Here is an 11,812-nt window from a genome sequence, read left to right as displayed (position 1 = left end):
TTGGAGGACCATATAGGATGCTGGGAATTGAACCCGGGTCGGCTGCGTGCAAGGTAAACTTCCTACCCGCTGTACTATAACTCCAGCTCCCCCTTCCTGTTTTTTATACTGAATACATGATAAAGAGTTTGTGTGTCTGGGCGGTGAGCCACAACCAGCGGTGCTCAGGTCTTATTACTGGCTCTGTGCACTCCTTGTAGTGATCAGGGGACCGTATGGGCTACCTGAGATCAAATCCAGGTCGGTTGCGTGCAAGGCAAGCGCCCTACCCACTGTACTATCGCTCCAGTTCCTAAAGTGCTCAGATTATGGATAATTTGGGTTAAATAATATATACCCCTGGGGGCCAAAGAGATGGTACAGTGGATGAACTTTTTCCTTGCACCCTATCAACCCGGGTTTGATCCCCGGCACCACAAACGGTCCCGAGTCCCAGCAGACATGATCCCTGAGCTCAGAGCCAGGAGGAAGCCCTGAGCACAGCTAGGTGTGGCCCAACGGGGGAGAAAAAAAAAACCAAAAAATCCACCTTTCAGCTATTTGCTCTTTCAAGTGTGACTACTTGACAGTTGTTTATTTGGGGTTGGGGAGCTCAGGGCTTAACTACTGAGGTATCACTCATGTCGGGGCTCAGGAGACCATAGAGGAATCAAACTCCAGTTAGCTGTGTGCAAGGCAAGAACCTTAGCGCTCCAGCTCCTGTGACTGCTGTGTGTGAGAGAACAGGACAAAAAGTCACTTGTGTTAAGGCCCCCAAGTCACCACCCCAGGACTTGATACCTAACCTGACAGCAGTTTCCGTTTGTTCCAGGAATATCACTTTTTTTTTCTTTTTGGGTCACACCCAGCGATGCTCAGGGGTTACTCCTGGCTTTGCACTCAGGAATTACTCCTGGCAGTGCTTGGGGGACCATATGGGATGCCGGGGATTGAACCCAGGTCGGCCGCGTGCAAGGCAAACGCCCTACCCGCTGTGCTATCGCTCCGGCCCAGGAATATCACCTTTAACCTGAAATTTCTGCAAAGGAAAACCTCCCACCTGGCACCTGCCCAGTGGGGTGCTGTCTGGTTCCTGAGGTTTAGTAAGGTCAAACACAACTTCAAATGCAGGGACCGGAGCAACAGTACAGCAGGTAGAGTGCTTTGCCCGAATGCAGCTGAGCCAGGTTGAAGCAGCAACACCCCAGGTGGTCCCCTGAGCCCCCTGAGTGATCCCCGAGCACAGAACTAGGAGTAAGCCCTGAGTACAGCAGGGTGTGTCTCGCGAACACACGCTTTTGAGTCACACACATTTATGGGATTTATTTTTGGGTGGGTAGGAGGGCACATCAGTGATTCTTTGCCAAGCTGGCTGGCAGTTCAGTGCAAGGACCTGAGGATGTGCTATTGCTCTGGCCCTTGTGGTACGAAACTTTTCCAGGCCACCCCTAGGGTACTGGGGGTCTCCAGAGAAGCACCCAGGGATGCTGAAGGGGACCATGTGGAGAAAGGATCTAACCCGGGCCAGGTGCATGCGAGGGTCTCGCCAAAAGTACCTTCGGAGCTGACCCGTTTTTTTGTGGGCTGGCCAAGGGGAGCCGCCGGGCCTCCAGCCCCAGAGAACTGGTGGCCTAAGCCCTGAGGGCCAGACCATGAACGAGAGGCCGCCCCCAGATGCTGCCAGGGTGTGGCCGGCCCTGGGTGTGGCCACACGGGGCCTGTGACTCACTGCCTTGTGTGTCCAGCCAATTGTCTCCTCCCAGCGCCCCAGTCTCCCCAAAGGACTGGCCGGAACTGAATTCCATTTCCCTGGCCTTTGACCAGTTCTTTGTTTTCTTCTTTTTCCTGAGCACCCTCCATGTACGGGGGTTGTTCCAGGTGGGGCTCGGGGAACTAGATACTGGGGCCGGGGGGAGGAACGTGGCTTGGCCTCAAGCAAGGCAAGTGCCTTCAGCCATGAACTGTCCCTGCAGCCCTGCTGGTGATCTCACGGTGGACGGCGCTTACGTTTGGAAGAGGGCGAGGGGAAGAGCAAACATGAAGACGCACAGCCACACGAGAACCCAAGTGTTCAGAAAGGGGACCCACCGAGGCCGAGAAGAGACTGAAATGCGTGCCGCTGGGCTGGAGCACGCCCGGGCACGGCTGGGTGGGCCCCAAACCCAGCGCCAGGGGGAGGTAAGGCCACGTCAGTCCCACCTTCGCCCAATCCTCAGCACCAGGCAGGATTCTCCTGGCGCCCCAGGGGTCACTCCTGAGCGCTAAGTTATGACAAACCCCTGAGCACTGCCGGATAGGACCTAAACCTCCTACCCCCCAAAAAAACTCTCCACCCAAAGAAGGGCTGGAGAAATAGTACAGAGGGTTAGGCGTCTGCCACACACAGCCAACCTGGCCCCACATACGACAACCCGAGCCCCCCCAGGAGCGAGCCCTGAGCGCAGAACCAGGAGGAAGTCCCAAACACCTCCGGGCGTAACCCAAAAACCAAATAATAAAAAGGGCCAGAGTGACAGTATAGCAGGTAGGGTGCTGGCCTTGCACGCGGTCGACCCAGGTTCAATCCCCGGCCCCCCACACGGTCCCCTGAGCCCCACCAGGAATAACCTCTCAGTATCTCCAGGTGTGGCCCCAGGACCAAGTAAATAAAGAGAAACACCCGCTCCTGGTGGGTGCTGAGTGTCTGTGGTCATGGCGCAGGGTCAGCTCTGACCAGGAACTCAGGAGGGGCCTGTCCCGGGGGCGGGGGGGAAGGCTGGGCACCGGAAGTTCTTTCTCTCTGCAGGAAATGCGCCAGCCCAGGGTCCACAGAGGACGCTATGCAGAGCTGGGGGTGAAGACACGCACCCTGGGCTGCTAGTGCTCACCGGGGACGGAGGGACAGACGAGTGACATGGAGACGCCACGTGGCTGGCGGGAGGCCGCCACGCCCCTGCTGGCACGCCTTGCCCGCCAACCGCGGGTGCCGGGAGCTGGGCCCAAGGGCTGCAGCAGCCGCAGGCTCAGCATGGCAAAGTGGCTGTCTTGCATGTCAGTTCAAACCCCAGCGCTGCCACACGGAAGGAAAAAGGAAAACGCAAAACCAAGGGCGGGAGCAGGCCTGGCACACACTGGCATGCGCGGGCCACGCTTCAGGGTCCAGTCCCAGTTCGCCCTGAGCCCCGAGCCCCGCCCAGCGCGGTCCCAGCCGCCCCCCATGGTCCCACCTCCTTGTCGGTGGTCTCAATGAGCTTTAATAAAAACTTTCCTGATTCTGTCTCTCCCTCCCCAGAGGCACCAGGACAGGGTGACACAGTGCTCGGATGGCAGCTCCCCTCCCCCCAACAAGGTCAAGTCCAGGATGGAGCCGGCGGGTCTCGGCTCTGCGGCTCCTAGCGGGTCTTCTGGTCGCAGGCTCCGGGGAGCCACTTCCTGCTGGGGCAGAGCAGAGTCTGGTCCCAGGGGCAGGTGGGGACGGAGTCGGCTCTGGCCTGCGCGTCTCCTGGGAACTTGGAACAGCTTCCTGGGGCTGCAGCCCAGCTGGGGGTGGTGGGGTGCGGCTTCCGGCCCGAGTCTCTGGGGAAACCTACCGGGCTCGGGTCTGGAGCCCAGCCGTGCAGGGGCGGGGCAGGGCCAGGTAGTTACCGACCAATGAGAGTGGGCAGCGTCTCTCCAGCTGGTCCGGAGCACCGAGAAAGCCTGGCCAAGGAGGTGCACCGTGCCGCTGGCCTGGGGCCCGACGTGGTGATGCCACGCCCAGAGCAAGTGAGAGGTCCGGAGTCTGGAGACGGCACCAGGACCCCGGGCGCCTGGTGTCCCCGAGGCTGCTGCGCAGTGGCTACTGACAAAGAGGACAGGTCCCGAGGTGGCCAGCTAGGGATCGACGAAGGAGACGGCGATGTAGCGGGTGCCCTTGGTCGTGGGGAGCCCCTCGTGGTAGTGCGTGAGTCTCCCCGGGTGCATGAGGGTCCAGCCTTTCCGTGGGGCGCGGACGGAGCAGTTGTAGCGCAGGAACCGACAGCCCCCACCCTGGAAAACAGGAAGAGTCAGTTCCCCGACAGGAAGTGTCCATCCTTCGACAGGAAGACCTTCTCCCCGGCTCCTTATCCTGTCCGACCCGCCGTGGCCATGCAGCCCTCAGCATACTAGCCCAGCGATGATTCCTGTGGAGTCAGGCAGCCTGGAATACTGTCAGCTACCCCCATGACTAACTGATAAACAACCCAAGCCTCAGTTTCCCCTTCTGGAAAATAGGCATGAAACTGAAGAAAGAAAATTTAATGAGATGCTAGAGTATTTGCCTTGTACATGTCTGACACGTGCTTGATCCCCAGCACCCTAGGTGGTCTCTGGAGCCCACCCGGAAGTGATCCCTGAGCACAGAGCCATGAGTAAGTCCTAAGAATCGCTGGCTTTGGTCCCCAAAATTTAAAAAAAAAAAATGAAGAGGGTTGGAGCAATAGTACTTGCACATGCTGACCCCAATCCCTGGCATCCCCTATGGTCCCCCGAGGACCACCAGGAGAAATTCCTGGGTGCAGAGCCAGAAGTAATCCTTGAGTACTTTCAGTTGTGGCCACAAAACCAAATTAAACAAGTAAAATTGGGGCTGGAGTGATAGCACAGTGGGTAGGGCATTTGCCTTGCACCCAGCCGACCCCGATTTGATTCCCAGCATCCCATATGGTCCCCCGAGCACCACCAGGAGTAATTCCTGAGTGCAAAGCCAGGAGTAACCCCTGAGCATCACCAGGTGTGACCCAAAAAAGCAAAACAAAAAAAGTAAAATTAAAAAATAAAAACTAATGATACAAGAGCTTAGGGTTGCGTCTTTCAACCTTAGTGCATTTTTGCCAGATTTTTTTCAATGGTGGTAAACCACACATGTGAATTTTCCCATGTAACCATTTTGCAGTGTACTGTTCTGTGACATTTATTACACTCGACTCTGAGCACTACTGACGCCATGGTGCAGCGCCACCACCCAGGACACAGTCCCGGACATCTCTGGCTGTGCTCACTAGGGTCAGTCACCCCCATCCTCCTTCCGGTTTTGTATGTGTGTGTGTGTTGGAGACAATCTGGCAGTGCTCAGGGCTTACTCCTGGCTCAGTGCTCAGGGATCACTCCTGGCATGCTTGGGGGACACTATGGGGTGCCGGGAACCCAACCCGGGTCTGCCAGGTGCAAAGTAAACATCCTACCGCTGTCCTGTCATTCCAGTCCCGGAAGCGTCTTTAGATACTGCCCTTGTCTCTTGGGGGCAAATTCAACCCTCAGGAAATCCTGCTAGAGCGTAAGCGCTCAGAAACGGAAAGCTGTGAGACAGCAGAGAGAGCCCCCGGGCTGAGTGCAGGCTTCACGCGTGGGAGTCCCGGAATCCGTCCCTGGCACCACATGTTCCCTGAGCCCCACCTCAAACCCTAACATGAGTCACCCCCTACAGGTTATGGCCAGAAAAAGGAGGGTTTGGGCCACACCAAGGGTCCTCAGGGTACCCTCCTGGCTCTGTGCTAAGGGATCACTCCTGGTGGTGCTCAGAGGTCTTAAACCCAGTCAGCCGCGTGCAAAAATCAGCGCCTAACCCTTGAACTATCTCTCTAGTCCCTGTATAGTTGATTTTCATTTTTTTGTTTGTTTGTTTTTGCTTTTTGGGTCACACCTGGTGATGCTCAGGGGTTACTCCTGGCTCTGCACTCAGGAATTACTCCTGGCGGTGCTCGGGGGACAATATGGGACGCTGGGAATCGAACCCAGGTTGGCCACGTGCAAGGCAAACACCCTACCTGCTGTGCTATCGCTCCAGCCCCTAGTTATCATTTTGTTTCTGGGTGCTGGCCTCATTCAGCAGTGCCTGTGGCTTACTCCCGCCCTGGACTCGGATCTGTCCCGGCAGGGCTCAGAGAAGCATATGCAGCACGGGGACTTAACAGGGCTTGGCCTCCTGCAAGGCCAGCACCTTAACCCCTGTACTGCCACTTTGTTCCTAGAGATGTATTTTCTTGTGGGACGGGGGCGCCACACCTGGTAGTGCTCAGGGCTAACTCCTGCTCTGCACTCGGCACCTCCTGGAAGGATCAGAGGGCCCTAGCGGGTGCTGGAGATTGAACCTGGGCCAGCCCCGCTCTACAAAGCGCCTTCCCCACTGTGCTGTCTCTCTGGCCCTGTATATCTGTCCTTATAAGTGTCCATCACAAGACCTAGATGGGGGCTGGAGTGACAGTACAGCAAGTAGGGCATTTGCCTTGTGCACAGCCGACCCGGGTTCGATTTCCAGCATCCCATATGGTCCCCCAGCACTGCCAGGAGTAATTCCTGAGTGCAGAGCCAGGAGTAACCCCTGAGTATCGCTGGGTGTGACCCAAAAAGATAAAAAACAAAGGACTTAGAGGGTCAAGTCCCCACTAAAAACTTTTTTTTAAAAAAAAAAGCAGCAGGGGATGGGGGGCTGGAGCGATAGCATAGCGGGGAGGGCGTTTGCCTTGCACGCAGCCAACCCAGGTTCGATTCCCAGCATCCCATATGGTCCCCTGAGCACTGCCAGGGGTGATTCCTGAGTGCAGAGCCAGGAGTAACCCCTGTGCATTGCCGGGTGTGATGCAAAAAAAAAAAAAAAAAAAAAAAAAAACGGAGTGAATCAATGAGTCAGGGCCAGGACGCAGCTGACCACACCTAGAGGTCTTTCTTAGGGCCCGAGGCCATGACTACTCAGCATATGCTCCCTCTGTGGGGTGTCCCTGGCTTTCCCGCCCCCAGCCAGCCTGTCCTGCCACGCCCCCCGTGGCACTCAGCTGCAAGAATGAAGTCCCACATTCCTTATTACTCAGCTCTCTCCTCAAGAGCTGCAGGGCCAGGACGGCCGTCCCCTGCCCCCCCCCAACCCCCACAAATCCACGGGGGGACGTTCAGGGTTTTGCCAGCTCAGAAGCGCACACATGGACAAAGCTGGACCCCTGAGCCGGCCGGGGGAGGCCTGGGTCCAGCGCAGGGAAGCAGTCTCCCGCCTGCCCGGCCCGGCCCGGCCCACGCCCCGCAGGAAGCCGCCTCCCCGTCACGGCTCACCTCGTAATCCACCCCGACCCGGTTCAGGGCGATGTTGATGGTGAAGGTGGACGCGTCGTGATGCGGCATCAGCGAGGGCTGCTCGTCGGGCTTGTAGCGGACCACAAAGGCCAGGTCGAACTGGGCCTGGACACGGGCGCAACAAGAGAGCGGGTGAGAGTGGGGCCGGGAGGGCCTGGCAGAAAGAGCCCCCGGGCCAGCCCCCCGAGGTCAGACAGGCTTGCCCCGGGGCCCGGCCCAGTGCCTGGTGCAGAGCGAGGCAACAGAGGCCAGGGAGTAGCTCAACACAGGCCTGGAATGTACGCGGCCCTGGGTTCCGTACTCGGCACAACAACAGTAATAAGAACCATACTGCGGGCAGGCGGATGGGAGGAAAGAGGCGGGGAGGGAGGAACAAGGGGGAAGAGGGCTGGGTATAACACTCATCCGCTGGACCCCTTTTCGCTTTAGGAGCATAGCCCTTGGTGCTGGGGAACGGCTGCCATCTCCCACTGGAGTGATGCTGGGGACCGAACCCGGCCTCCTGCAGGCAAATGTACACCCAGCCATTAAGCCATCTCCTTGGGCCACGACTCTGACAACTGTCCCAGCGGGTGACTCCCTGCCGGCAGGGCCAGAGCAGGGCAGTGCAGGTTTAGAATACCATGGCAGTGAGGAAGTGACAGGGGAGGGAGAGAGGGAGAAAGAGAAGGTGGGGGAGAGACAGAGACGGAGACAGAGAGACAGAGATAGACCAGACAGACAGGGCAGATGGCGCTACAGAGAGGCGGAGGGAGGGAATGAGGGCAGGGGCTTGCCGGCCAGCTTCCTGGGGCTGGTCTGGGAGGCTGGTGCAGGAGTGACTGAAGCTGGCATTAAGGGGGACAAGCAGAAAGGACTCAAAGGGATGAGGTGTAGATAACAATCATCCTAGTGGGCTTGGACCAGAGGCTCCCCAGGGCCCCGCCCCCCGAGGCCCCGCCCCCCGAGGCCCCGCCCCCCCGACAACACTGCTCCGCCTCCCTAGGCCCCGCCCCACACCCCCAAGCCCCACCCCTGGCCACCCCCAGCACCAACTATTACTAGGTTTCCCCCCCCAAAAACCCCCTGTCCCTGTCCAGGCTACCCCCGGGCGTGCCCACCCTGGTGTAGTAGCCGGGGTAGAGCTTCTCCGTCATGGGGGCGATGTACTCCACCAGGAACTTGTGCCACTCCCGCTCAAAGCTGATCTGGTTCATGTGGATGTCGATGGTGGGCACGTTCTCGTACCCACCCTGGATGCGGTTGTCCTGGGAGGGCGGGAGAAGGGGGAGAGTTCTAGGTGCTCGCCCTGATGGGGGCCAGTGACAGGTTTTGCAAATAATAATTTGTTGGTTGACCCAAAGGGACATTATCCTGGGTGGGCCTGGCCTAAAAGGACCATCTTTGTCAGTGGTTGCTTTGGTTTGGGGGGTAGACACACCTAATGGTGTTCTGGGGGCAGAAAGGTAGCACAGTGGGTAGGGCGCTTGCCTTGCATGCAGCCCACCCAGGTTTAATCCTCATTATCTCATATGGTCCCCTGAATCTCACCAGGGGTGACTCCTGAGTGCAGAGCCAGGAATAAGCCGTGAGCATCGCCAGGTGTGACCCCAAAACAAAACAAACAAAAAAAACAACAAAAACCCAGAAGGTGGTGTTCTGGGGATCCAAGCAGAGCTGGGGGGAAGAGGTGGGGACCATTAATGTTGAGGATGGAACCAGGCCTCACACACGCAAAGCCTGAGGAGTGCTCTGTCTCTCTGTCTCTCTGTCTCTGTCTCTCTCTCTCCCCCTGGAAGCAGCAGCCGTCATCAGTTCAATAGGTGCACGGGCACGAACCCCGTTCAGGAAGAGCTCCTGGCCCCGCCGAGCCCTTAGCGACAGGCTTGTGCGACCCTGAGCAGGGCCCGTCTAAGCCACGCCTGCACTGCTGACCCACGTTGCTGGGCAGGAAGTAAGTGGACTGTGTCGCTGTTGCCACTGCAGGTGTGTGTGGGGGCGGCAAACCGGCAGCGCTCGGGGGCTGGGGAATGAATGCACAGGCCACAGGTCGGTGCTGCCACTGGAGCCCCCCGCGCGGACCAGACCCCAGCCGGCCACACGCTGCCAGTCCCTGGCACTGGAGATCAGCTCGGCCGCTGACGACAGAGGCTGGGTCGGGAGCGAGAATGACACGGTACTCCAGATGGTGGGCCAAAGGTCAGCCAGGCTCAGGCACCCGGGGGGCACTGATCCACCTTTGAAGATGGCGCCGGGGTGGGGCGGGGGCTGGATCGATAGTACCGCGGGAAGGCGCTTCCTTGCACGTGGCAGACCCAGGCTTGAGCCCCAGCATCCCATGAGGTCCCCAAGGCCACCAGGAGTGATTCCTGAGTGCACAGCCAAGAGTGAGTCCTGGGCACTGTCGGGCTTGACCCCCAAGCCAAAAATAATAATTAAGTAAAATTATAAAATTAAAATGGCTCTTCAGGGGAGATGACTTTGGAGGGAACCAGAGAGATATTATACGGAGTAAGGCATTTGCCCTGCATCAAACTCCAGTTTGATCCCCAGCACCACGTACGGTCCCCTGAGCCCAGAGATCACGAATGGACTGCAAGTTTCCCATGAGGAAGCCCCGAATCAGAGCTCAGGTACTACTGTATCACTGTCACTGTCATCCCATTGCTCACCGATTTTCTGAGCGGGCACCAGTAACGTCTCCATTGTGAGACTTGTTATTACTGTTTTTGGTATATTGAATACGCCACAGGTAGCTTGCCAGGCTCTGCCGTGAGGGTGGGATACTCTTGATAGCTTGCTGGGCTCTCCGAAATAGGCGGGGGAATCGAACCCGGGTCGGCCGCATGCAGGGCAAACGTCCTACCCGCTGTGCTATCGCTCCAGCAGGTACCACTAGGTCCCCCAAACACAGCCAGGAGCAAACCCCTAGGCACCAAGCCAGGAATAGTCCTAAGCGCCCCCCTCCCCACCAGGTGTTTTGTGCTCAAACACAAAATATAAAATTGGTTCCAGAACTTTCCAAGGTGAGTGAGTGCACGATGGGATCCTGCCTGCCCAGGGCCCACTGCCCTCGCGTCCTCCATACCACTCGCCTCTGTGCTCTGTGGGACTTGGCACGGACTCGGCTCCCTGAGCTCCTGCATCCCACACACGTCCCCGTGCCACGCTCGGCTGGGGAAGGTGGTGGAACATTCCAGGGACGAGCCCCGGAACAGAGCGGCTGGCGGTCAGCGGCGGCACAGGCTGTGCCTCCAGGCCGGCTCCCGACGGGCCCAGCGCCTCGGAGCTGCCCTGTCGCTGAGACCCGGGTAGAGGGGGGCCCGCCCGCAGTCCAGCCCGGACAGCGGGGTCTGCCCCGTCACCAGACACAGCCCAAACTCAGGGCCCCACCTTGTTGTCGCCCAGAGACCACTGGCCGTAGTGCTCCATTTCCTCCACCAGCTCGTCGCAAGCCGTGTCCGTGAAGATGGGGAACCAGTAGACATCGGGGCAGGGCTGGGAGAGTGGAAACACCGTCACGGGGTGAAGGGCACCCCCACCCCACTCCACCACTCCCTGACCCCGCAGACGCAGTGGCCAGAGGGCCCTGTGCGACTAAGGGCCAGCCCTGGTCCTGCAGAAGGGACGGGGAGGCCCCAAGGCTGGGAAGGGGACTGGGGCAGACACACAACACAGGGCCAGCAGATGCCCTTGTCTCCACGACTGATACATGCTCGGGGCCTTCCCCCATCCCCCCACCCGCAGGGAACTGTCCTCGAGACGGGGCTCAGCAGCGCCCCCTGCAGGCGTCTGCACTCACCGTCTCCACCAGCTTCCCCTCCAGGGCCCGGGTGTAGTTCTCATGGATATACTTTTCCTTCCAGTCCTGTGTGGGGCAGAGCACAGCTGGCGGCGAGGGCCTGGGCCAGCTGGGGCTCAGTCCTCGGCCAACTCCAGGGTGCCCCAGGAGGGAGCTTTTCTCCTGAGGCCCCCAGCCCCCACATGATGTGAATGCATGAATGTGGGTTTGGGTTTGGGGAGCCGGGAGGTATCAGTACCCGCAGGAGCTGGTGCCTGCACACGTGTGTACATGTGCACCCACCCATGTACATGTGTATGGGGCTCAGGACACACCCTGCCCGCAGGAGCTGGTGCCTGTACATGTGCGTACACATGTGCCTGTGTGCAGAGGTCTCCATGCAAGTCTGTGTCTGCACCCACAGCCAACACAAGTACATGGGGTCAGGGATATGACAGAGCACATGCTTGCCTGCCCAACACTGGGCTCGACCCTGGTGCCATATACCCCCACCCAGGATAGCTCTGGTGGTCATTGAGCATCACCCAGAGGGACCCACAAATAAATAAATAACACAAACCCCAGTGCTAGGATCACTGCCACATCCGGCTCCTCTTTCTCATCCCAACATCTCACAGGTGAGTCAGCCTGGGACGCCCATTTCAGAGCTGAGTCAATTGAGGCGGCAATGACTCAAGCCAGTCTCAGCACATAAGGCACAAATGCAGGTCTTGGGCTCTGCCCCCTCAACCACTAGGTGGTGCTCCCTGTAACCCTCACCCTCACATCACACCATCAGCCACTAGGTGGCTCTGTTTCTAACCCTTACCCTTACCTCACACCCCCCATCGGCCACTACGTGGTGCTGTCTCTCACCCTCACATCACGCACCCCATCAGCCACTAGATGGCGCTATCTCTAACGCTCACCCTCATGTCACACACCCCCATGAGCTACTAGGTGGTTCTGTCATCCTCAAGTCACACACCCCCATCAGCCACTAGATGGCAC

The 11,812-nt window shown here is 58.6% G+C and overlaps 1 protein-coding gene across 2 annotated transcripts in view; it reads right to left on the bottom strand.

The window, feature by feature from the left end:
- Positions 1 to 3,189: 3,189 nt before the first annotated feature.
- PLOD1 (procollagen-lysine,2-oxoglutarate 5-dioxygenase 1) overlaps positions 3,190 to 11,812 on the bottom strand; it is a 28,162-nt gene continuing 19,539 nt past the window's right edge. For both annotated transcript variants that reach the window (XM_055137689.1, XM_055137690.1), the window contains 5 exons: positions 10,823 to 10,888; positions 10,414 to 10,518; positions 8,142 to 8,288; positions 7,021 to 7,146; positions 3,190 to 3,987 (listed from right to left, as the gene is read on the bottom strand). In XM_055137689.1, coding sequence (XP_054993664.1) covers positions 3,832 to 3,987; positions 7,021 to 7,146; positions 8,142 to 8,288; positions 10,414 to 10,518; positions 10,823 to 10,888 — 600 coding nt within the window. In that variant the 3' untranslated portion in view covers positions 3,190 to 3,831. The remainder of the gene's footprint in view (positions 3,988 to 7,020; positions 7,147 to 8,141; positions 8,289 to 10,413; positions 10,519 to 10,822; positions 10,889 to 11,812) is intronic.

Source organism: Sorex araneus, chromosome 5, assembly GCF_027595985.1.
Source record: "Sorex araneus isolate mSorAra2 chromosome 5, mSorAra2.pri, whole genome shotgun sequence".
Lineage (NCBI taxonomy): Eukaryota > Metazoa > Chordata > Mammalia > Eulipotyphla > Soricidae > Sorex > Sorex araneus.
This window is presented reverse-complemented; position numbering and strand designations above follow the sequence as displayed.